The following is a 27,228-nucleotide window of genomic DNA, read 5'->3' on the forward strand; positions in this document are numbered from 1 at the left end:
AGTTTGTTGCTGTGCTTCTTAAGATATGGGCACCACACAACCGCTGCATATTCTAGCTTTGGCCTAACAAAAGTCGTGAACAATTTCTTTAGTATATCGCCATCCATGTATTTAAAAGCAATTCTGAAGTTAGAAAGCGTGGCATAGGCTCCTCGCACAATATTCTTTATGTGGTTCTCAGGTGATAGTTTTCTATCTAGAACCACCCCTAGATCTCTTTCTTTATCAGAACTCTTTAAAGATTTCTCACATAATATATAAGTTGTGTGAGGTCTATGTTCTCCTATTCCACATTCCATAACATGGCATTTATTAACATTAAATTCCATTTGCCAAGTGGTGCTCCATATACTTATTTTGTCCAGGTCATCTTGAAGGGCTTGATAATCATCTAAGTTTCTTATCCTTCCTATTATCTTAGCATCATCAGCAAACATGTTCATATAATTCTGTATACCAACTGGTAGATCATTTATGTAGACAATAAACATCACTGGTGCAAGAACTGAACCCTGTGGTACTCCACTTGTGACATTTCTCCAGTCCGATACATTGCCTCTGATCACAGCCCTCATTTTTCTATCAGTCGGAAAATTTTTCATCCATGTTAGAAGCTTACCTGTCACCCCTCCAATATTTTCCAGTTTCCAGAACAACCTCTTATGTGGAACTCTGTCGAAACCCTTTTTTAGGTCCAGATAGATGCAGTCAACCCAACCATCTCTTTCCTGTAATATCTCTGTTGCTCGATCATAGAAACTGAATAAATTCGATACACAGGATCTTCCAGATCAAAAACCATACTGTCTGTCTGATATTATATAATTTCTCTCCAGGTGTTCTACCCATTTAGTTTTAATTATTTTTTCTAATATTTTGACTATTACACTTGTCAATGATACCGGTCTATAATTAAGGGGGTCTTCCTTGCTTCCACTTTTGTAGATTGGAACTATGTTAGCCTTTTTCCACACATCAGCTACGACTCCTGTAAACAGGGATGCCTGAAAAATCAGTTGAAGTGTTGAGGTGTACAGGTTCCCGAGCCTAAAGGGCTCTATCATATCTACACTTGAAACTGTGTATGGAGTCAGCCTCCACCACATCACTACTTAATGAATTCCATTTGTCAACCACTCTGACACTAAAAAAGTACTTTCTAATATCTCTGCGACTCATTTGGGCACTCAGTTTCCACCTATGTCCCCTAGTGCGTGTGCCCCTTGTGTTAAATAGACTGTCTTCATCTACCCTATCAATTCCCTTGAGAATCTTGAATGTGGTGATCATGTCCCCCCTAACTCTTCTGTGTGTGTGTGTGTGTGTGTATGTGTACTCACCTAATTGTACTCATCTAATTGTGCTTGTGGGGTTGAGCTTTGGTTCTTTGGTCCCGCCTCTCAACTGTCAATCAACTGGTGTACAGATTCCTGAGCCTACTGGGCTCTATCATATCTACATTTGAAACTGTGTATGGAGTCAGCCTCCACCACATCACTTCCTAGTGCATTCCATTTATTAACTACTCTGACACTGAAAAAATTCTTTCTAACATCTCTGTGACTCATCTGGGTACTAAGTTTCTACCCGTGTCTCCTTGTTCGTGTCCCACCCGTGCTGAAGAGTTTGTCTTTGTCCACCCTGTTAATTCCCCCTGAGAATTTTGTAGGTGGTTATCATGTCTCCCCTTACTCTTCTGTTTTCCAGGGATGTGAGGTTCAGCTCCTTTAGCCTTTCCTCGGGCTGTGGTGGGTATGTGGGCCTGCGGGCCGCTCCAAGCAAGAGCCTGGTGGACCAAACTCTCACAAGTCAAGTCCCCGGGCCGGGCTTGGGAGTTCTACTCCCAGAACCCCATCAACCAGGTATCAACCAGCTTATTCCTCTCAGTTCCGGGACGAGCCTGGTGGCATACCGCTGAATCTTCTCTAACTTTGTCTTGTGTTTAACTAGGTATGGACTCCAGGCTGGAGCTGCATACTCCAGGATTGGTCTTACATAAGTTGTATACAGGGTCCTGAATGATTCCATACACAAGTTTCTAAAGGCAGTTCTTATGTTGGCCAGTCTAGCATATGCTGCTGATGATATTCTTTTGATGTGGGCCTCTGGGTACAGGTTCGGTGTGATATCAACCCCCAGATCTTTCTCTCTGTTTGACTCTTGCAGGATTTCACCTCCCAGATGATACCCTGTGTTCAGCCTCCTGCTCCCTTCACCTAATTTCATTACCTTACACTTTCCTGAGTTGATCTTTAGCAGCCATTTTCTAGACCATTCCTCCAGTTTGTCCAGGTCATCCTGTAGTCTCTGTCTATCTTCATCCATCTTGATTCTTCTCATAATTTTTGCATCATCAGCAAACATTGAGAGGAATGAGACTATACCCTCTGGAAGATCGTTTACATATATTAGAAACAGGATGGGTCCAAGTACTGAGCCCTGTGGGACTCTGCTGGTGACATCTCGCCACTCTGATGTCTCCCCCCCCCCTCACTGTTACTCGCTGTTTCCTGTTGCTTAAGTATTCCCTTATCCACTGGAGCACCTTCCCTTTTACTCCTGCCTGTTGCTCCAACTTTTTTAACAGCCTTTTATGGGGTACTGTATCAAAGGCTTTTTGGCAGTCCAGGAAAATGCAGTCGGCCCACCCTTCTCTTTCCTGCCTAATTTTTGTTGCCTGGTCATAGAATTCTATTAAACCTGTGAGGCACAATTTACCATCCCTGAACCCATGTTGGTGGTGCGTTACAAAGTTATTTCCCTCCAGGTGCTCTACGAGCCTTTTCCTCATGATCTTCGCCATCACCTTGCTTGGTATACAAGTTAGGGAAACTGGCCTGTAGCTCAGTGCCTCTTGCCTGTCACCCTTCTTGTATATTGGGACTACGTTAGCCGTCTTCCAACTTTCTGGTAAGTCTCCTGTTTCCAGTGACCTGTTATACACCGGGTGTGTGTGTGTGTACTCACCTAGTTGTGCTTGCGGGGGTTGAGCTCTGGCTCTTTGGTCCCGCCTCTCAACTGTCAATCAACTGGTGTACCGATTCCTGAGCCTACTGGGCTCTATCATATCTACATTTGAAACTGTGTATGGAGTCAGCCTCCACCACATCACTTCCTAGTGCATTCCATTTATTAACTACTCTGACACTGAAAAAATTCTTTCGAATGTCCCTGTGGCTCATTTGGGTACTCACTTTCCACCTGTGTGACCTTGTTCGCTTACCACCCGTGTTAAACAGTTTATCTTTATCTACCGTGTCAATTCCTCTGAGAATTTTATAGGTTGTGATCATGTCTTCCCTAACTCTTCTGTCTTCCAGTGTCGTGAGGTGCATTTCTTGCGGCTTTTCCTCGTAACTTATGCATCTTAGTTCTGGGACTAGCTTAGTGACATACTTCTGAACTTTTTCAAGCTTCTTCTTGTCCTTGACAAGGTACGGGCTCCATGCTGGGGCTGCATACTCAAGGATTGGTCTTACATATGTGGCATACAAGGTTCTGAATAATTCCTTACACAGGTTCCTGAAGGCAGTTCTGATGTTAGCCAGCCTCGCATACACTGCAGATGTTATTCTCTTGATGTGGGCTTCAGGAGACAGGTTTGGTGTGATATCAACTCCCAGATCTTTCTCTCTGTCTGTTTCATGAAGGACTTCATCCCCCATTCAGTATCCTGTGTCTGGCCTCCTGTTTCCACTGCCTAGTTTCATTACCTTACATTTACTCGGGTTGAACCTTAGTAGCCATTTGTTAGACAATTCATTCAGTCTGTCTAGGTCATCTTGTAGCCTCATACTATCTTCCTCTGTCTTAATCCTCCTTATAATTTTTGCATCATTAGCAAACAATGAGAGGAATGATTCTATACCATCTGGAAGATCATTTACATATATCAGAAACAATATGGGTCCAAGGACTGAACCCTGCGGGACTTCACTTGTGACGTCTCGCCAATCTGAGAAATCACCCCTCATAGTGACTCGTTGTATTCTGTTACTTAGGTACTCCTTTATCCAATGGCGTACCTTCCCTTTCACTCCAGCCTGCACCTCCAACTTTCGCACTAGTCTCTGGTGTGGATCTGTGTCAAAGGGTTTCTGGCAATCCAAAAATATGCAGTCTGCCCACCCCTCTCTTTATTGTCTGATGCTTGTTGTGTGATCGTAGAATTCAATTAATCCTGTAAGGGCATGACTTGCCATACCTGAAACCATGTTGGTGTTGAGTCACAAAGTTCCTTCGCTCCAGATGTTCCACTAGCTTTTCTGGGGGGGGGGGGGGGGGGAAGAGCCCCTATGGCTCCCCGGCGCTATCCATGGCTGATATGGATACCCCTAACTATTTTGCATCAGTCGATGTGGGTGGAGTTCTAGCCTACCGGGGACCACGAGCCAGAACCTGGCCCCCTCACAGAGGCACGGGGAGTAAGGGCCCATAGAAATGCACATGTGATTTGGAGCATTCTATATCTGCCATCGACTGGGACAGGCACCCAGAAAGGTAAGTGCCACAAAACAAACCCCTATTCTGGTTAACAACGAGAATCGTCATACGAGTGGACAGAACTCCCCGAAAGAAAAAAAACGAGCCAAACATGCATGACGTCACACGAGTCGCGCTGCATGTCTGCGCAGCTTCCCCCTCCCCAGGAGGGGGAAGGGGGAGCCCCACACCCTCGCCCCACTTCCCGGCTGATGGCTGATTGGATCGTGCATAGTCATGTGGCTCCAGTCTTCTCTCAGTGCTGTTCCTCGTTTTTCAGTGCTGCTCTTACGGTGGTCGTGTGAGCTGGGAGTATTATTCTCAGGTACTCGGGCTGCATGTGCCCAAGCCCCAAGGGCAGTACTTACCCGGCACCTAGGGAAGGCAGCCCTAGGTGCATGCAGCCCGAGTACCATGGAATATCATTCCTGGCTCACACACCCCTTGGAGAGACAGCCCACGCCACCAGACACAGGACTAAGACAAAAGAATTCTAGAGCCAGAGGCACGTGACGATACCAGATCCATCAGCCAAGAACTGATGTTGAACTGATTCACAGTCTCCGTGGTGTAGTGGTATGACACTCGCCTGGCGTTCCGCGAGCGCTATGTCATGGGTTCGTATCCTGGCCGGGGAGGATTTACTGGGCGCAATTCCTTAACTGTAGCCTCTGTTAACACAACAGTAAAATGTGTACTTGGATGAAAAAACGATTCTTCGCGGCAGGGGATCGTATTCCAGGGACCATAGGATTAAGGACCTGCCCGAAACGCTACGCGTACTAGTGGCTGTACAAGAATGTAACAACTCTTGTATATATCTAAAAAAAAAAAAAAAAAAAAAAAAAAAAAACTAGTGTTGGGTGGCCGCGCGAGAGGTCTGGGGCTCCCCCCCCTCCCAGGGAGAGGGGGGGGGGGGTGTTGTGCAGACGGCGGCGCGGCAACATGATGACGTCATGTTCGTTTGCCTATTTTCGTTTGGGGAGTTCTGTCCACTTGTTCGGCTTTCGGTAGCAATAGTTTTACCAGAATAGGGGTTTGTTTTGGGGCGCCTACCTTTCTGGGTGCCTGTCCTGGTCGATGGTAGACGTAGAATGCTTCCAACCACAGGGGGGGGGGGGTTCTATAGGCCATTGCTCCTCGTGCCTCTCTGAGGGGGCCATGTTCTGCCTCGTGGTCCCCGGTAGGCAAGAACTCCTAGCACTTTGACTGATGCCAGAAAGTTATACATATCCTTTCAGCCTGGATAGCTCCGGGAAGCCTCCGGGAGTCGCCCAGAAAATGGCGTTTCATGACATTCAACGCTGGTTTTTTGTTTTCTGAACACAAGTTCTTATTATATATCACGTCATTGGTTCCAAGAAAGTCAGTGATAAAGTTCAACCCAAGAGAATATTTGTGAGGATGACAGAGGAAAAACAAGAGATCGTTCAGAGTGAGACAATGTGATGTCTCACTAGAGACAAGTGTTAAAACGTAGCGTAAAACAAGTGTCCATAGACTGGTTCTTAGTAAGACAAGCAAGCAGTGAGCCACAATCAGGTCCTAGTGGTATGCCTGCAAAATGTAAGAGTACCACAGAAATGTTATCACTGCTGTTATAATGGAAGGAGACTCCCCTTCCAAACACTAGCACTGCCCCCCACCCATTTCCTCACTGCCTTCCATACACCGATAAGAGTCCCCAATAAAGGTAAGGTACCTATGAGTTGAGGGGTAGAAATAGCCTAAGCTACTCTATCCCTTTGAGATGTATTTATTGCTTATCTCAATAAACATACTTGAACTTGGTACCTATGAGTATTAGTGTGTATAAAATGTAATCTTTTAGTTAATCTGTTCCACACCCTCAAAAATATTAATTCAATTTACATTACTTCTTATGGCAAAATTAGTTTTGGTTTTCGAGTCGTCTCTGGGAACGGATTAAATTTGAAAACTGAGGTGCCACTATTATTTTTTGGGGTGTGGGAACGGATTAATTGAATTTCAGTTACTTCTTATGGAAAATGTTGTTTCCATATTAGTCAGAAACAAAGTACTGAATGTAGAGGTTCCATTGTATTTTAATTTAGTTTTTTTCCACAATTTTTTTCAGTCGACTGAATTTAACAATTTTTTTGTACTGCCTAATAATTATTATATATAAATAAAAATGTCAAACTTACAAATGGGCGTGCAGCACAAGTATAAATGTAACTATTAAAAACACATAATTGGTTTAGCTATGTGACAAATTGTACTGAAATTACTTTCATGCTAGCAATGTAAACTCAGCATGACTCGTAGCAGGATTACCTATACACAGTACTGTATACTTAAGATATAATTTTGTACTTTCAGATTTATGAGGTTTCATAATACTGATACAGTATTTGGCATTATATGTTTTTGCTACGCCGATTGTTTTAAATTAATACGAATGTAAGGAATGTGTTGACATTAAGTACCGGTAATCTTAACTCGAGTGTAGAGGTCACAATGGAGTCTCCGTGGTGTAGTGGTAAGACACTCGCCTGGCGTTCCGCGAGCGCTATGTCATGGGTTCGTATCCTGGCCGGGGAGGATTTACTGGGCGCAATTCCTTAACTGTAGCCTCTGTTTAACGCAACAGTAAAATGTGTACTTGGATGAAAAAACGATTCTTCGCGGCAGGGGATCGTATTCCAGGGACCATAGGATTAAGGACTTGCCCGAAACGCTACGCGTACTAGTGGCTGTACAAGAATGTAACAACTCTTGTATATATCTCAAAAAAAAAAAAAAAAAAAAAAACAATGGTTTCTATTAGTCATGCAATTGCGTCAATAAAACCCATAAGTATTCCTGAAGATTATACTCCATTTCCAAGTCAAGTATTATACATTCCATCCTAAATTTATCATTGTTCTGATGTTATCTTACAAGAAATTCAGAAAGTAGTCTACAAGATACTGGAAGAAAGCCCGATACTGTAATTATCCGATTATACAAATATTAAGTAGATACGTGATATTTAAACAAATGTCTTGGCATTGAGAAGTGTCAAAACACTGTAGCTGCAGGGAAGGCAACTTGGGGAAAGCTTAAGATTCTCACTAAATCATTCATTCATGTTATGAAAGATGATCAGTGGCATGCCGTAGCGACGCTTCCTGTAGAATTGTTATGCAACGTGAAGGCGAGATGCATTCTCTGACGTGCCCAGTATATGGCAGACTGTAGTTTACCGAGTACCAAAAAACTTTGTTGAAAAAGACAGTAGACACCACTGGATAATGCGAAAATATGTTCATATGTATCTAATTACTGTAGAGTTACATAAATGACCTCAACTACAGGAATATTAAATATCTAGACTAATCACCACAACATACAAATTAGAAGTCAACACAGTAGTTTTTTACTGATTTCTAATCTCTCATCGTATCAATTCCACAGTCTTAGATAAGTGGGAAGAGAAGTTGTGTGCGCACCAGTATAAAAGGCAGAGAAATGTTGCCACATTCACATACAGGAGAATGTAAAGTGTGCATAACAGCAATTAATTATTAAAGGAGAGGTGAATTCCTATATCATTACAGACTTACGCTATTTTCTTCCTTAAATTGTGTCATTTGAGTGTCTTGACAATATAGCATAATGGTATATTGTGTCATTCAGGTGTATGTGTTATGATTCTTGTGAAACATGAGTACTGAGATGGATTAGTTTATTATTGTCACTCCAGCATGTTGTGGGTGTCAGTGCCTGATTGTAATGGTGGCCATCCTCTGGGCATTGGTATAATTGTTGGTTTTCCGCGCTGGCAGCCGCAGCATCCTGGCAAAGGCTCTTCGAAAGTTATGGTTGCAAAGTGGATAGAGAACAGGATTTAGGGCTGAGTTAAGGTAGCCCAACCAGATGGTGGCAGTGTGGGCATGGGCAGGTACACATGTGTCACACAGTGCCATGATGGGGAAGAGAGTAAAGTATGGCACCCAGCAGGCCATGAAAGCCCCTACGATCACCCCCAATTGCCGCGCTGCTTTTCGCTCCTTTGCCAAGTTGACGCCCTCAACACGTCGTCCACCTCCTCCACTGTTGGTATGTGCTACAATTCGCTTTTTTTTTGTGCCATTAGTGGCTGTGGTGGCGATGGAGGGCGTTAGGCTGGCATTGTTGGTCTCCTGCATCTGGCCCACATTGTTGAGACGCCAGCTGCTGCCCCATTTCTGCTCTCGCACTCTATGCGGCGAGGGTGTTAAGGGATTCCAAAAAGAGTGTGGTCTTGTGCTACTTTGATAACAGTGGATGTGGTTTTGATGAGGCCCAAGCCGAGTTGTTGCAGCCTTCCGTTGTTGTTGACTTTGTTGATGTGATAACTGCTGCTGTTGCTGTGTTTGCTGGTGATTATAATGGTGGTGGTGAGTTGGTGAGGTCTGACTAGAGTCGTCAGGAAGGTATTCCACACTCACCATCACCCCAGAGTAGTGGGAGCAGTCGTGTCTCCCTGGGGATACCACAGTCAAGCTGTGGAACTGGCTACATTCATTGGAAGCTGTAATGACAGGGAGGTCATGTTGAGATGTGTCTGTGTTGCAGTGTTGGTGCGGAGGACGGGGTAGTTTATCCGCCTCGCTGCACGAGTCTGTAAGCATGTCAGGGCTGGTGAAGGGCACCCGGCCCAGCACCTGGCGTGACTGCACCTCCCGGAATATACGGCAGTATAGGTACAGCATGAGAGCTGTTGGCAAGTAAAAGTTGAGTGCTGCAGTGACGGCCTTGAAGGCAGCGCTGCTGGAGAACTCGGTCTCACAGACGTGCGGCGGGTGGTGCCTCACGCCGCCCAGTGCCAGGTGGTGCCACGCGAGTACAGGCACCAGCCACGCCGTTGCTGCTGTCCATGAGGCACCAATCATGACCCAGGCCCTCCGTCGCGTGCGTCTCCGAAGGTAACGAAGCGGTGCTGTGATAGACCAGTAGCGGTCCAAGGACAAGATCACCAGGTTGAAGATGGACGCCGTGGAAGCTGTATAATCTGCTGCCAGCCAAAACTGGCACACTACCAGACCCAGTCGCCACTCTCCTGTAGAGAAGACAAAAGGCATCAACAATAATGCACCAACACCCATCATTAACTCATGTTAATGAGTTACTAGTACAAATTAGCTTTATAATTGAAGACCCCCTAAGATTGAAAACATGTACAAATTCCCCAACATGTTATTTTCTGTGCATTTGAAGAATATGTAGAAGTCATTCTTACAGGGTCATCTTAAGAATATAAGGTGGGGGGATAGTCTTCACTTCAAACTTTTGGCAGTTGTGTAAGCTTATAATTAAGAAGCTTCCTATTGAAATTGAGTCTCTCCTCGTGACCATTGAGGAAACTAATATTTAATTTGCTAAAATTATTTAAACTTCACAAAATATACTACATCCATTTTGTAGTATATGAGAAATGTACGAACCGAAGCAACCCACCTAACCTATCGAGGCCGACGCGTAGAAAACGGCAGTATTACGGTGCTTTAATTTGTACTAATGCGTCGTATTTTTAACAGATTGGTCAATTGCGTAAACAAATGCAACGCACAAGGCGAGAGGACTTACCCATCATCGCGTAGGCCGCGCTGACTGGCATGACGATAACTCCCACGGTCAGGTCAGCCGCCGCCAGACTCATGATGAATAGGTTGGACACCTGTGGGCACAAACACCTGTTATGTCCGCACCTGTGGACACAAACACCTGTTATGTCCGCACCTGTGGACACAAACACCTGTTATGTCCGCACCTGTGGACACAAACACCTGTTATGTCCGCACCTGTGGACACAAACACCTGTTATGTCCGCACCTGTGGAAACAAACACCTGTTATGTCCGCACCTGTGGACACAAACACCTGTTATGTCCGCACCTGTGGACACAAACGCCTGTTATGTCCGCACCTGTGGACACAAACACCTGTTATGTCCGCACCTGTGGACACAAACACCTGTTATGTCCGCACCTGTGGACACAAACGCCTGTTATGTCCGCACCTGTGGACACAAACACCTGTTATGTCCGCACCTGTGGACACAAACACCTGTTATGTCCGCACCTGTGGACACAAACACCTGTTATGTCCGCACCTGTGGACACAAACACCTGTTATGTCCGCACCTGTGGAAACAAACACCTGTTATGTCCGCACCTGTGGACACAAACACCTGTTATGTCCGCACCTGTGGACACAAACGCCTGTTATGTCCGCACCTGTGGACACAAACACCTGTTATGTCCGCACCTGTGGACACAAACACCTGTTATGTCCGCACCTGTGGACACAAACACCTGTTATGTCCGCACCTGTGGACACAAACACCTATCGAGTCCGGGAGGTTTGACAACACCTGCTATAGTTTCCACCTCATCCATCGAAACCAAATAGGCCTACAAAAAATACATATATACAATATATTTAGGGATTAGCCTATAAATTCGTCGTGTTTTTTGCGTGTATATATATATAGGGTTTCCGGGAAGCCCTGTCCTCAGGTCTCGAAGGTTCCTTTGTATACTTCTGTACTCCTTTTGTGCTCTGTTTTGTGGGTAGTGAATCCTTTTGTGCTCTGTTTTGTGGGTAGTGAATACTTTTGTGCTCTGTTTTGTGGGTAGTGAATACTTTTGTGCTCTGTTTTGTGGGTAGTGAATACTTTTGTGCTCTGTTTTGTGGGTAGTGAACACTTTTGTGCTCTGTTTTGTGGGTAGTGAATACTTTTGTGCTCTGTTTTGTGGGTAGTGAATACTTTTGTGCTCTGTTTTGTGGGTAGTGAATACTTTTGTGCTCTGTTTTGTGGGTAGTGAATCCTTCTGTGCTCTGTTTTGTGGGTAGTGAATACTTTTGTGTGTGTTTCTTCCTCCGTCAGCGCTAAGTTGTGTGGTCAACGTGACGGCCTACTGCCCTTGCTGTTACTGCTGTCTGGAAGGAGGTGTTACGGCTTCGTTGGGCGAGTTGATCAACCGTGACGCGCTGTGGTAACGGGATTGATTGATTGATAAAGATTAAGCCACCCAAGAGGTGGCACGGGCATGAATAGCCCGTAAGTGGTAATTTTTTTTTTCTCAGTATTCTGAGGTTGCATTTAACCATCAAGCTGTTATCGCGGGGTAACGGGACCTCACTATCTCACCTCATAGTTCCTCACCCGACTTTACCTCACCCTTCCTCACTGACTGACCGCACCTCACACTGCCCGGGAATCTTACCCGGGATCAATACTCCATATCGAACCCAGGGACGACCTAGCTGTTCCAATTCACTGTTGCATAGATGCAGGTGTGACGACACGTGTTTGAGCAGGTTTAAGGACAGGTGTGAGGAGGCAGGAGGGAAAGGGAACTATTGCCCGAAGCGCTGTGCGTATTAATGGCTTTAGGTATTGTATGTACTATCTATAATAGGCACTACGGGCTCACCATAGCCCGTGCTACTTGGAACTTTTTGTTCCAGGTAGCGAATCTTTAACAACAACAACATCTATCTATCTATAAATCCAACAGTATGTTTGTAACTCTGAAATCTATGTATGTACTTTTGCTGAATAAATTATTATTATTTTTGTATTTATTATCAGAAGAGAGTGCCAAGCCATTACGACTATATAGCACTTGTAGGTCAGGATAAAGATTAGGAATGGGACGTGCGGAAGGAATGGTGCCCAATCACTTTGACGGTCGGGGGATTGAACGCCGACCTGTATGAGGTAAGTAATTATCAAAAGAAGGCACCAAGCCAGGAAGGCTATGTAACACCGTAAAAAATGCGGGATATTCAGAAGGCGCTAAATGTCATTAAGGATGCCAATACGAGAACAAAAGTGCATAAGGCGAACATCAAAGGTATCTGATTCATCAAGGAATCAAGGAAGCTAGGTAACCCTGTTACCTAGCAGTAAATAGGTACTCGGGAGTTAGTCAGCTGTCACGGGCTGCTTCCTGGGGGTGGAGGCCTGGTCGAGGACCGGGCCGCGGGGACACTAAAAAGCCCTGAAATCATCTCAAGATAACCTCAAGGATACTATTGAGGGACAGGTGACCGTGAAGGCCGGTCGGAAAGCAAGACGCGCATACATCCTGGAAGTCCGGATACTCAACAAGGATATGCACGACTGTAAGAGGGACAATGCAATTCAGAGAATAATGAGCAGGGCAGCGCTCCATTAAGTGTCCGTGAGTTAAACGCGTATGGACAATACGTAACCTTGCCAGAGCCGTTTCCCACCGCCAGTAGGGAAACGGCGGTGGAAAACCACTGTGGCCTTCCTCCTACATGGTGGTAGGAGGAAGGCCACGGGGACACACTACTCTTAAGAGCACGCAGCTTGCTACCAGTAACAAGACCAGCGATCCTGCCAACGGGCAAGGATCGAGGAATGAATAACAGGGTAGAAGTATAAGGAAACACCTTTGTGGGAAATGGGACAAGTGCAGATAGCCCCCATCACGGCAGCATCCACACACTCATTTAAGGAAACACCAATATGGCTGGGAATCCAGCAAAACTCGACTGTGTTAAATCTGCCCGAGATAAGAAACAACCAATATTGAATGTCAACGAACACAGGATGAACAGGATTAACAAGACTCCAGAGCCATGAGGGCGCTGCAAGAGTCAACTACAAAAACAAAGGAAGAATTACAGCGAGAAAGCAGTTGACGAAGAGCAAACAAAATTGCATAAAGTTCAGCTGTGAAGATGCTAGTCTCTGGAGGCAGGAGACACATGTAGGTGCAGTCAGGAAACACAAGTCTGCCTACACCGTCAGCAGACTTTAACCCATCAGTGAAGATGGAGATGGATCTGGAGTGGGAAGAAAAGTGAGTAAGGAAAAGGCGTTTCAGCACTTTAGGAGGGTAAAAGTCTTTGTCATGCGGGTCAAGATTCAACAAAACTTAGGAAGAGGGACCCTCCAAGGAGGCAAGGACTGAACGACTTGAGGAGAAACATCGGTAACATGAACTGAGAGAGAACCTTGCAAGCGAGACAACTATATAGAAAGGAGGTGGTGAAAGGGAACAGGGCCCACAGGAGGGGTGATGGTCAAAGTACGACATAAGCGAAAGTAAGGGTGTTGTAGGGACCGCGCAAAAGCAGCGATCACGGCGATCCTGTAGAAATGAGTGGAGCCCAGTATGGTGAAGAGCATCAAGACGACGAAGGGTGGAGGGAGAGGCAGTCAAGTAAGCAAGACAACCATAATCGAGTTTAGACACCACGAGAGAGGGATGTAAAGAGAGGAACGTGCGCCTATTCGCTCCCCAAGAAGTATGGGACAAGACCTTAAGTAAGTTAAGGGCCTTAGAGCATTCAACTCGGAGGTAAGAGATATGCGGTGACCAGAACAAGCGAGTGTCAAAGATTAACCCCAGAAGTTTAGCAGAATCCTTATACAAAAGAGAATTACCATAAAGCAGCAGAGGGGATGGGGGGGGGGGGTCCAAGAACGACCTGCTTCCGAGTAAAGGTCATAGCACAAGTCTTAGTCGTAGAGAACTTGACACCATGATTGATGGTCCAAGACGACACGGCATTAATCGCAAGTTGAAGCCACCGTTGCAGGAAAGGCGAGTCATCACCTTGACAACAGAGGGTAAGATCGTCAACATATAGAATGGAGAAAATGTCAGAGAAGGGAGGAAAGAAGACTATTGAGGGAAACCAGGAAACAAGTAGTGTTCAGAACACTACTTTGGGGCAAACGTTTGTATTGCCCAAAAGAGGTAGAGAGCACGGTACCAAGCCGCTCTCGAAAGGAACGACAAGAGAGAAATCTCTGGAGGAAGAGAGGGAGATGACCACGAGGGCCAAAAGAACAGAGTTGGGACAAAATATGGTATCTCCAGGTGGTGTCATACGCCTTTTCCAAGTCAAAAAAGGACAGTTACAACGGAGGTCTTCGCAGCACAGGCAGTACGAATATAGACCTCCAAGTTCACGAGGACATCAGTCGTGCTGTGACACTTGCAAAAGCCAAATTGAGAAGGGGGAAGGTGATAGCATTCCAAGAACCACATCAGACGGACATTGACCATACACTCAAAGGGTTTGCAGACGCATCTCGTGAGATCAATGGGGGGTAGAAGTCTTTATGGGATGACCCTAGAGAACTAGGTTTCTGAATAGGAAGAACACCCGCTTGAAGCCAGTCTTCAGGGACTGTGACGACGACTCCCAGACACTGTTATAAACACTCAGTAAATTCTGAAACAGGCATGGAGGGAGATGGTGAAGTATCTCAATGAATATCATCCAAGCCCGCCGTCGTAAAACCGCAGAGGGCCAGGGCAGACTGGAGTTCTGAGAGAAAGGGTCGTTATAGGGAAACTGAAGAGAAGTTTGAAAATCTAAGGAAGAAGATTCAAGTAAGGGCTTACAAGTAAGGAAAGACTGAGGAAGATGAGAACCGGAGCTAACAGTCAAAAAGTGTGAATCTAGTTCGGTCGCGACCGACACCGGATCTGCCACAATAGAACCAAGGAGGTGAAGGACTGGACTGGTTTGACATCAGGAACAAACTTACCCGCTATCTTGCGGATTTTTTTCCAGATCTGCGGCAGAGGAGTGTCAGACGTAATGATGAGAATGAAAGATCTCCAACCCTCACGTTTAGCCATACGAATGGCTCTATGGGCGACCGAACTCGCCTTCTGAAACAAAATAAAAACGGGCGTCTTACGGCGACGGTGTTTCTACCAGGCTGCACACTTATAGTGGAAAGCCCGAGCACAGTCTGCATTCCACCAGGCAACGCACTTCCGCGCGCCCCGGGAGGTAGAGCGAGGAACAGAGCAGAGGGCAGCATAAGAAACAGTGTCATGAAAGAGGAGGAGGGTTCGGGGGAGAGACAGATCAGAGAGGTCGGAAAGAATAGCACGCAAGGTGAAGAGGTTCCAGTCAGCTTTGGCAAACTGCCACCTAGGGAAGGAGAGGGGAGGGTAAGAAGAGAAGGTGACAAGGATGGGGAAATGGTCACTGTTATGTAGGTCATCAAGAACCCACCAGGTAAAGTCCAAATAAAGAGAAGACGAGCAGAAAGAAAGATCAAAACAGGAGAGGGTGCGAGTGTGGGAGTCAACATGAGTGGGCTCACCAGAATTCAGAAAAGACAGAAGAAGAGGGGGACAAAAGGTTCAAGAAGGCGGCTCCGGGTGTATGTCAGAACATCACCCCAGATGATATGCTGACAGTTAAAATCACCCAAAAAGGAGCACAGGCTCTGGTTAGACGTCCAAGAGGTGTTTATGATCAGGAAGACAAAATGAGACATTTGGGGGAGATAAATGAACAGACTATACCATTTACTCACAAAGATATGGGCCACAGAACACTGAATGGGCGACTGAAAAAGTAAGGAGACGAAGAAAATATCAAGAGAGCATAGTAGAGGTACGGACCCCAGCAAAAGTTGGATGGGAAGAGAAAGGAACAACCACGGAAGCGACCAGGACGAGTGCAAAGCATCGGCTCCTGGAGACAAATACAGCGGGGAAAACTGCATGATCAGAAGTTCATGGAAGTTCGCATAAAAACCACGAATATTCCATTGAAGAACAGACATAGACAAACAACAGAGGACAAAAACAGAGATAACAAGGGAGAAACAAAGGCAAAGTAGAACATAGTAGACTAAAGTAAGTTGCCCGAAACGCTGTGCGTATTAGTGGCTTTAGGTATTGAATGTACTTAATCTATAAATCCAACATTATGTTTGTAACTCATCTATGTACGTACTTTTACCTGACTAAACATTTGAATTTGAATTTAAAGATGATCAGGATCAGTGAAATCAGGGTGACGGGACAGAGGCAAAGCTAGCAATGATAACCAAGACAAGGGAGCGAGAGGACGGACCAGAGGCGGACCGACAGAGTCCGGAGCGAGAGGAGGCAACGGAGAGGGGCAGTCAAACGAATCAAAGGAAGGAAGGACAAACAGGTGAGGGCAGCGGAGCAAGGGCAGCATCCAAGAGAGGATCAAGGACCAAGGAAACCTTCATAGGAGGGACAGGTGACCCTGCCACTGAAAAAGTAGTGGAAGCAGAATAGTGTCGGAGTCGAAGGGTGAGGAATTCATCGAAGCCTTCTTACCTGCCCGGGAGGAAGGTGGAGAGAGCCAGGCTTATGCTTTTGACAGACACAAGCGTACCATCAGCAATATACTGGGCGACCACCTCGACGGTCGTCCACAGTGGGACCAGATCCACAGTGGACAGTGCCCTGAACAGACAGGCGGTGAGAAAGGCCAAGAGACAGAGGGAGAGGGCTGAGGAAAAGGCATGGGGCGAAAAGGGAAGTAAGGCACAGGAGACAAGGAAGACCGGGAAGGAAGGAAGGCAGGAAACACCAAACGGAGAACCAAGAGGAGAACCCTCTGGCCCAGAATGCAAAGGAGCAGAGGAGGTGGTGGTGTAAGAGTCGGGGCTCAAGGCCTGGAAACGGTCACAAAACTGAGAAAGCGGGAGAGGGCGAGAAGTAGGTGAATGTAAAACACAAGCATAAGACATGCCAGAGAAAGAGGGAAGATGGCTAACCTGGCGTCTCGCCTCAGGAAAAGACAAATGATCACGATGCTTTAAATTGAGGATGGTTTCCTCAAATTTGTAGTACACACATGTGCGGGGGGAGAAGACAGGGTGGGCCTCACCACAATTGATGTAGAGAGCTTGGGAAGAAGGGCTCTAAGACTCGATCCATCTTAGAATGACCCGGGACTCCACACAAGAGGCATACACACACCTCACTTGTGCACCTGAAGGGACCATGCCCAAATCTCCAGCAATTGCTGCAGAGGCGAGAAGGAATGTAACCCTGAACGGAGCATCTGGCACCAGCAATAATAATGGAAGAGGGAAGGGATCTACTATCAAACGTGACCTTCACAACGCGAAGAGGCTGATGGCGACGATCACGAGGGGGCCGAGTGAAGGTATCTACCTGGAGGATAAAATAGCCTTGAGCCTCAAGGATATACTTGATATCCTCGTGACAGTCGTTAAGTTCCCCGTCACCAGTCGCAACATGGTGCGGAAGAAGAACTGTGCCAGTGCTGGCATTCAACCGGGCATTTTTGGAGATCCGAACAGGGGTCTCCCCAATGCAGGACAAGGAATCTATGCGGGTAGCCGCTGCCTAAGAAGGGGCAACAGGCAACAACAACATGGGTACCAGTACGGGTGGGGTTAAAGGTCACCAACGTATCCACCATATCAACAAGGTGCTTATGGAGAAATACATCATCACAACGAGTAGGGTCAACATGACTAAAATCAAAATACTTAGTCCACGTAGCAGGACCAAAGCCTGGAAAGGAAAATATTGGAAAGGACTCAAGCGCGTGCGACTGCAGAGGTGACGACGCCGAGCACCCCCAGTAAGAGAGGGGGTAAAAGGGGCAGTTGTGACAACGAGAGATGGAGCCACACCAGGTGATGAGGTTGCCACCACTGGGAGCTTGGGGCTCAACCCCGCCACAGAGATGGGAGGGGAGCAGAGAGAGGCAGTCGGGAGAGTCCGAGAAGGAACAAGGTCAGGGGCCCAATGTAGAGCAGAACAGAGCCCGGTCTTCCAGCACAGTCCGACTCAGGGGCCTGGTCGCCTACCCCAAGAGTCTGAGAAGGTAAAGGAGGGACAGAAAAAGGCATAAAAACGAACAGAAAAAATTCATCCACGAATAAGCCTCCATTCCCACCATGGAGCCACACTTTGAGGATAGGACACCCGACAAGACGGGGCTTCCCGGGGGTGTATCGTGGGTATACGTCCTGCAATCGCCACCTTAAGTCCGTTGTCCGTTGAGCTCGGGTTCAGCAACGAAGGCAAAGATTGATAATATCAGCGTCCCCTCGCTTGAAACGTCAGGTACCACAGCTCTACAGGTGAGAGAGTGTGCCTCCCTAAACACCCGGTGTCAAAATAGAAGAAACCTGAAAAAATAATAGAAAAGGGCAAGAAGTCGGCAGAAAGTGACAATCTGAAAGGAGCACAGTGGGGAAGAAAAAGAAACAAAAGAAAGAGGAAAAAGACATTCAGCACAATTAGTGAAGACAGCAGCAGGAGCATAAGGCTCCAAAAGGACAGAGGACCATCCCATGGAGCATCACACCCCGGCAGCCGCCCATCAAGCGCCCCTCTCATGACGACAACGGCCTGGAAAGGGAGGGGGGCGACCTGTATGAAACAAGACTTTAGATGTGTGTGAAAACTGATACATCGCGATTTTCACTTATTTTCTTATCTTTCACATCGCTGTTTACCTTTCTGGACTTGCTCTCTGTGATGAGAAATGTTCCTCAGTCTTTAAAATGGCTTATTGTTTTTAAAATTTATTTTAAAATCCACCAAATTATTATTTTTTAATTTATATTTATAATATGTAGCTTTTTAAAGTCACTATAATGCTAAATCATTGTAATCTGTATTTATTTAAAATACAAGTAAGTAGGTAATTATCAGAAGACGGCACCAAACCGGGAAGGCTATGTAGCACCATCAAATGTGCGGGATAATCAGAGGGCGCTAAATATCACCAAGGATGCCAATACGAGAACAGAAACGCATAAGGCGAATGATATCAAATGTATCCGAGTCGCCAAGAATTCTATTGAGGGACAAGCGACCGCGGGGGACGGTCGGAAAACAAGACACACGCTCGTCCTGGAAGTCAGGACATTCAACAAGGATATGCACGACTGTAAGAGGGACAATGCAATTTGGACAATAAGGAGCAGGGTGGCGCTCCATTAAGTGACCGTGAGTTAAATGGGTATGGCCAATATGTAACCTAGCCGGAGCCGTTTCCCACCGCCGGTTACGGTGGTAGGAGGAAGACCACTGGGACACACGACTGTTAAAAGCATGCAGTTTGTTGCCAATAACTGAAGACCATCAACTCTGCCAGCGGGCAAGGATGGAGGCATGAATAACTGAGTAAAAGTTGGAATAAGGAATACTTTTACGGGAGATGGGACAAGTGCGGATAGCTTTCTTAGCGGCAGCATCCGCACGCTCATTTAAAGAGACCAGATGCACTTAAAGTAGCAGACATAGCCCCTCTACACAAGGGAGGGAGCAAAGCATTGGAAAGAATTTAGACCAGTTGCACTAATGTTGCACATAATAATAGTATTTGAGAGTGATTAGGAGTCAGGTCACCAATTTCATGGAGACCAATGACCTTCACAACCCAGGCCAACATGGATTTCGAGCGGGAAGATCGTGCCTCTCACAGCTACTTGATCACTATGACAAAGTCACTGAGGCATTAGAAGAAAAACAGAATGCTGATGTGATATACACAGACTTCGCAAAGGCTTTCGATAAATGTGACCATGGCGTTATAGCACATAACGTTTTTTTTTTTTTTAAAGAGCGCTGTTTGTCGACAGAATTGTATTTGTGCTGCTTTTTCAGCTATGTTTTCATTCCATGTTTTCATTTTAGTCTTTATGCTCAATTAGTATTAAGCTTTAGTCATTTAAGTTTTTCATGCCCGAAACACTTTGCGTAATAATGGCTTTAGGCATTGTATGTACTAGCCCTATCTATAAATCCATCACTCTTTGTAAAATCTCTTGTATGTATGTACCTTACCTAAATAAACATTTGATTTGATTTGATATGATTTGATAAAATGAAGTCAATGGGAATAACCGTAAAGTAGGACGCTGGATACTCAGTTTTCTCTCAAACAGGACTCAGCGAGTAACAGTCAACCATATAAAATCTAGTCCAAGTGCAGTTAAAAGCTCTGTACCTCAGGGTACAGTCCTTGCACCGCTGCTTTTCCTTATTCTCATATCAGATATAGACAGAAGTACAAGTCACAGTTTCGTATCATCCTTTGCAAATGACACAAAATTCAATATGAAAATTACCTCGGCTGAAGACATTGAAAAACTTCAAGCTGATATTTATAAAGTTTTCGACTGGGCATCAGAAAATAACATGATGTTTAACAGTGATAAATGCCAGGTACTCAGGTACGGTAAAAATGAGGACCTTAAACATAATACAGGGTACAAAACACAATCAAATGTGCCCATAGTAGGAAAACAGCATGTAAAGGATTTGGGAATAATGATGTCTGACGACCTAACGTTTAGGGAGCATAACCAAACAAATATTGCGTCAGCCAGAAAAATGATAGTATGGATTACGAGAACTTTCAAATCCAGGGATCCCATCACAATGGTTGTACTCTTCAATTCACTTGTGTTGTCCCATCTTGAGTACTGCTCAGTACTCACTTCCCCCTTCAGAGCAGGAGAGATTGCTGAAATAGAAGGAATACAGAGAACATATACGGCACGCATAGACGCGATAAAACACCTGAATTATTGGGATCGTCCCAAAGTCCTCCAAATGTACTCACTAGAAAGAAGACGAGAGAGAGATCAAATAATATACACGTGGAAGATACTGGAGAGCCAAGTACCAAATCTACACAATAAAATAACAACGTACTGGAGTGAACGATATGGAAGAAAATGTAGAATAGAACCAGTGAAGAGCAGGGGTGCCAGAGGCACAATCAGAGAACACTGTATAAACATCAGAGGTCCACGGTTGTTCAACGCCCTCCCAGCGAGCATAAGAAATATTGCCGGAACAACCGGGGACATCTTCAAGAGGAAACTAGATTGTTTCCTCCAAGGAGTGCCGGACCAACCGGGCTGTGGTGGGTATGTGCGCCTGCGGGCCACTCCAAGCAACAACCTAGTGGACCAAACTCTCACACGTCAAGCCTAGCCTCGGGCCGGGCTTGGGAAGTAGAACTCCCAGAACCCCATCAACCAGGTATCAACCAGACACCAACATGGCTGGGAACCCAGCGAAACGCAATGGACTTAAATTTACTGGAGATAAGAAACAGCCAATGTTGAATCTCGATGACCACCGGGTGGACAGGATTAAAGGACTCTAAAGCCATGAGGGCACTACGAGAGTCAACTACCTCCACAAAGGAGGATTGACACCGGGAAAGCAGGAAACGAAGAGCATAGAGAATAGCATAAAGGTCTGCTGTGAAGATGCTAGTCTACGGAGGAAGGCGACACATATAAGTGCGGTCAGGAAATACAACCGAGTAGCCCACACCGTCAGCATACTTAGACCCATCGGTGAAGATGGGAACGGAGTGGGAGTGAGAAGAAAAGTGCTCAAGGAAGAGGCGTTTCAGAACTGTAGGAGGGGTAAAGGCTTTAGTAATGCGGGTCAGAGAAATACAAAATTTGGGAAGGGGGGACCCTCCACGGGGGCAAAGATGGAACAATACGAGGAGAAACATTGGTAATACGAACCAAAAGAGAATCTTGAAAGCGAGATAAACGGACAGAAAGAGGAAGGCGGTGAAGAGGAACAGGAACTACAGGAGGGGTAAATGTCAAAGTACGAAAGAGGCGAGAGTGAGGATGCTGTAAGGATCGCGCAAGATAGCGAAGACTGTAGCGATCACGGCGATCCTGGAGAGACAGGAAGCCAGTGTCAGCGTCCACCAGGGAACAGTCCGCATTCCACCAGGGAACGCATTTCCGCGTGCCCCGGGAGGAAGAGTGAGGAATACAGTGGAGGGCAGCGTCGAAGACTGTCATAAAAATGAAGAAGGGCACGAGGAAGAGGCAGAGAGGAGAGGTCAGAGAGAGTAGCATGGAGGGTGAATAGGCACCAGTCAGCCTTGACAAACTGCCACCTAGGGAAGGACAGGGGAGGGTGGAAAGAGAAAAAGGAAACAAGGATGGGGAAATGGTCACTGTTATGGAGGTCATCAAGAACCCGCCATGTGAAATTTAAGTAAAGGGACGACGAGCAGAGAGAAAGCTCAAGACAGGAAAGGGTGCGAGTCCGAGAGTCCACATGAGTGGGCTCACCAGAATTCAAAAGAGACAGAGAAGAAGCGAGGACGAACGGTTCGAGAAGGCGGCCTCGGGTGTTTGTCAGAACATCACCGCAGAGGGAATGTCGACAGTTGAAATCACCCAAAAGGAGCACCGGCTCTGGCACCGGCTCTGGCAAAAATCAGGAAGATTAAATCAGGAAGGGAAAGCGGGACATTTGGGGGGAGATAAATGGAACAGACTGTATACTATTTACCCACAAAAAGACGAGCAGCAGAACAATGGATAGGGGACGGAAGAAGTAGGGGGATGAAGAGAAAATCAGAACGAATTAAGAGAGCAGTAGAGTTATGGACCCCAGCAAGAGCTGGGGGGGGGGGGGAGAGAAAGAAAGGAATAGCCACGAAAGTGACCAGGACGAGCACCAAGCATTGGTTCCTGGAGACAAACACAAAGTGGTGTAAACTGTGTAATGAGAAGTTGGAGTTCATGGAAGTTGGCATAAAATCCACGAATATTCCACTGAAGAATAAACATTATCAAAGAGAAAGGACAGTAACAGAGAACAATAAAGAAACAAAGGTAAAAAATAACACAGTTTATTAAAGAATCTCAGGATCAGGGTCAGGATCAGGAGCAGGGTCAGCAAAATCAGGGTGAGAGGGCATGGGTAAACTTAGTAAGGATGGAGGGAAGGGAGAGGGAGGACAGGCCAGAGGCAGATGGACGGGGTCAGGAGGAGGAGGAGACAACTGAGAGGGGCAGTCAAGGACAGCCGGAGGAGGGGGTAAGGGGTAGAAATCAGGGAGTGCATCTCAGCAAGGGCAGCAACCGAGAGGGAATCGGGGGTGAAAGAAACCTCCATATCAGGGACATGGGGCGCAATCACTAAAATGGGAGGGGACGCAGTGATAGTGTCAGAGGTAGGGGGTGAGGAAGAAAGCGATACCTTCTTACCCGCTGGGGAGGAAGAAGAAGAGCCAGGCTTACGTTTCTGACTCGAAGAGACAGGTGTTCCAGTAACAACGTACCGGGCGACAGACTCGATGGTCTCAGCAGGAGAAGAGGAACGGAAGCAAACGACACGAAGATTGCTAGGAGGATGATGGACATCAGCCTGGACAGACAGGCGGCGTGGAGGGTCAAGAGACTGGGGGAGGGTTGGGAAGAAAGAGAGGGGGGAGATGGGGAAGAAGACATAGGAGACATGGTAGACTGGGCAGGAAGGGGGGAAACTCCAGGTGGAGAACCAGGAGGGAGACCTTTCGGGACAGGACGCAAAGGAATAGGGGAGGAGGTGGAGGGCGTGTTCGGGTCTAAGGCCTGGAAACGGTTGCAAGACTGAGGAAGGTGGCAAGGATGAGGAGAGGTAGAATGTAACACGTGAGCGTAGAATACGCCCGCGAAAGAGGTGAGACGACGAACTTGGCGTCTCACTTCAGGAAAAGTCAGACGATCATGGTGTTTCAAATTGAGGACGGCTTCCTCGAGTTTGTAGTGTATACACGAGCGTGAGAAGGTAGGGTGGGCCTCACCGCAATTGAGGCAGCGAGCCTGGGGAGAAGTGCAATCGGACTTAGAATGATCATCGGCCCCACACAAAGGGCATAGATACACAGTACTTGTGCACCTGAGGACACCGTGCCCAAACTTCCAACACTTATTGCAAAGTCTAGGAGAGGTAATGTACTCCTGAACGGAGCATCTGGCACCGGCAAGAATAATGCAGGGCGGAAGGGCCCTACTATCAAAGGTGATTTTCACAACTCGAAGGGGCTGACGGCGACGACCACGAGGGGGTCGAGTAAACGTGTCCACCTGGAGGACAGAATGGCCTTGGGCTTCGAGGATATATTTAATATCCTCATGGCAGTCTTTGAGGTCCCGAACACCAGTTGCAACATGGTGTGCGAGGAGAACAGTGCCAACACTGGCATTTAACCGAGCATTTTTGGAGACCCGAACAGGGGTCTCCCCAATGCAGGACAAAGTGGCTAAGCGAGTAGCTGTATCCTGAGAAGCAGCAGCAATGACACGTGTACCATAATTGGTGGGGTTAAAAGTAACAGAGGCATCTACTGAATCAACAAGGTTTTTATGGAGGGAGAAATCATCAGGAGGAGTAGAATCCAGATCGTGGAGATCAAAGAATTTTACCCATGTAGCGGGACCAAACAAGGCGTTGTAAGTATTAGTATGGGAAGGGATCATGCGAGTGTGGCCGTGGCGGGGACGACGTTGAGAACCCCCAAAGAGAGAGAGAGAGGGGTTAAAAGGCGCAGTAGTCACAATGAGAGACGGAGCCGTGCCAGGGGACGAGGTGGTCACCACTGGGGGCTGGGAACTCGACTCTTCCACAGAGAAGGGAGGGGAGCTGAGGGGAGTAGTCAGGAGGGTCAAAGGAGGAGCAAGGTCGGGTCCCAATGCAGCAGGGGCTACAGGGCCTGGTCTTCCAACACAGTCCGATTCGGGGGCTTGGTCGCCCACCCCAGGAGCCTGAGAAGGTACAAGGGAAACATTATCTGCCATAAAAACGAGGAAAGACTTTCATCCACGAATGTGCCCCCACACCCATCATGGAACCACAATTAGAGGCAGGACACCCAACAAGAAGCTATTGCCGATCTTGCTGGTGCCTCCTAGGGGTGCATCGTGAGTATACGCTCCACAAACGCCACCTTAAGAACCGTCAGTCCATCGAGATCGGGTTCAGTGACGAAAGGAGGATTGACAATAAAAGGTTCTCCTCGCTCTTGACGTTGGGCACAACAGTTCTACTGGCGCAAGAGTATGCCTCCCAAAGCACCCGGGCGTCAAAATAGAAGAAATCCAAAAGAATAACCAAAGCAATCTAAACGTCGGCAGGAAATGACAAGAAGAGAGGGGGGAGAAAAACGAAACATAAGGAAAAGGAAAAGCGATCCCGTACAATTGGAGAGGACGACAGCAGCAGGAGCATAAGGCCACAAAAGGACAGAGGAATGTCCCATGGAGCATCACACTCCGGCAGCCGACCACCAAGCCGTATTTGTGTGTACGTCTGATACCATACTACTTGTGAAGGAGGAAATGTATATGTTTACCTCTCAGAATGTTTGGTAATGTGTTTGTTTGTGATGTGTGTCTATGTATGTATTAACACGTTGTACTGAACGGGGTGAGAATAGCTTGAGCTACCTCATCCCTTTGTGTGTATTTTACCTCAATAAACTTATTTCAATTTCAATTTCAACCACCAAGCCCCCTCACGGCGCCAACGGGCCGGATGTGGAGGGGGATTTAGAATACAAGATATAATTCTTGTAATGTTTACTTACATAATGCCAAATAAACTGATAAGAAAACTAAAAATCTATGCATACTGTATATACCGTCTATAGCTTCCTGGTATATAATTATATTTGCTATCCATCAAATTATCCTAATTTTATGTTTTGTCAATATCAGTCTCTGCTCAAATTCTAAGCTTTAAGTTTTCCTATGGCTGCTTCTAATCTAAGTTCTACAGTACATGATGACAATATGTGCTGTTACTGTGACTTATGTATTTTCTGTACTGTGCTTCTATAAAAACTACAATTATAAATGAACAAATCCACAAAGGCCGTGACGAGGGTTCGAACCTACGTCCAAGAGGATCCCAGACGCTACCTTAATCGCTGTTACAATTATAAATGTAAAAACTTATTTAAAAGTTTTGTTATTTGATTTAGGAAGTAAATATGACATACCGTTTGCAGGCGTTTCTCCGTCCTGATGGCGTGGATGACAAGGGCGTTGCCAACGGCAGTACAGAGTGCCAGGGTGTAGAGTGCCAGCCCTGTCATGGCCAGCAGGCCAGGGCTCCACTCTTCCGCTCCACCTTCCGCTCCAGGTCCCCAACTTTCAGAGCTCCGCCACCCGGGGGCCTCTTCCTTTCCCTGTGTCAAGTTGAACTCAAACTCAACTTGAGTGATATTCCAGGAGGTGCCGAGGTCTAGGGTCTGTGCCGCGTTGATGTCAGAGGAGGAGGAGGAGGTTAAAGTGACGACCCTGGAGACATCGAGGGTGTTAGTGTAGTCTACAGTGATGTTAAACGCCAGCGACTTAAGATGGCCGCCATTGTGTTTTTTTGCTTCGGGTACGAAGTTGATATCTGCAGGCGGCGGCAGGTACTTGGGGAAGACGCCGTGGGAGCTCCTGAACTTGCTACTGGTGGTGTTGTGTGCTAAGTCGTCCAGGGTCTTGAAGGGCGTGGTGTCAATATCCGTCAGTGTGTTTGACGGAGAGTCCATGACGGCACTCACACCTTCCTTGCCGGCATCGCTCAAGATTTACCGAGAATTCATGTTTGTACAGCAATTATCCAGTGCTCAGCTTAAACACTGGGGGGGAAAAGAACGCTTTCATCTCTGTATCTATGTCACTTTTTCATGAGTGAAGCTTACAGTAAAGGCATCGTTAATAGATATGCATTATTCATCAGCTCTAAGCACCGTGAATATCATTATTCAATATTAAGGAGACGCGGCCATGCGAGCCTACTCCTCCGAGATCCCCCTTACACCCCAAAAACGTGAAGACATCTTCTCGTTCACGAACTTCCATCGTCTCGTTTTGTTCTTTATAACTTTTCTGTCTCATTTCACTATTTGTGACACCACCGGAGCCTAGGCGCCACCACTGGAGCCTAGGCGACACCACCGGAGCCTAGGCGGCACCACTGTAGCCTAGGCGGCACCACCGTAGCCTAGGCGGCACCACTGTAGCCTAGGCGGCACCACCGTAGCCTAGGCGGCACCACCGTAGCCTAGGCGGCACCACTGTAGCCTAGGCGGCACCACCGTAGCCTAGGCGGCACCACCGTAGCCTAGGCGGCACCACTGTAGCCTAGGCGGCACCACCGTAGCCTAGGCGGCACCACTG

The 27,228-nt window shown here is 46.7% G+C and overlaps 1 protein-coding gene across 1 annotated transcript; it reads right to left on the reverse strand.

The window, feature by feature from the left end:
• Positions 1-7,303: 7,303 nt before the first annotated feature.
• On the reverse strand, positions 7,304-27,137 carry LOC123757473 (histamine H1 receptor). The gene is made up of 3 exons (XM_045741132.2): positions 26,055-27,137; positions 10,057-10,147; positions 7,304-9,529 (listed from the first exon to the last, which is right to left on the reverse strand). The coding sequence occupies exons 1-3, from the start codon at positions 26,595-26,597 to the stop codon at positions 8,205-8,207; spliced, it is 1,959 nt and encodes a 652-aa protein (XP_045597088.2). The 5' UTR covers positions 26,598-27,137; the 3' UTR covers positions 7,304-8,204.
• Positions 27,138-27,228: the final 91 nt, after the last annotated feature.

This window comes from Procambarus clarkii, chromosome 19 (assembly GCF_040958095.1).
Source record: "Procambarus clarkii isolate CNS0578487 chromosome 19, FALCON_Pclarkii_2.0, whole genome shotgun sequence".
In the NCBI taxonomy this organism is placed as follows: domain Eukaryota; kingdom Metazoa; phylum Arthropoda; class Malacostraca; order Decapoda; family Cambaridae; genus Procambarus; species Procambarus clarkii.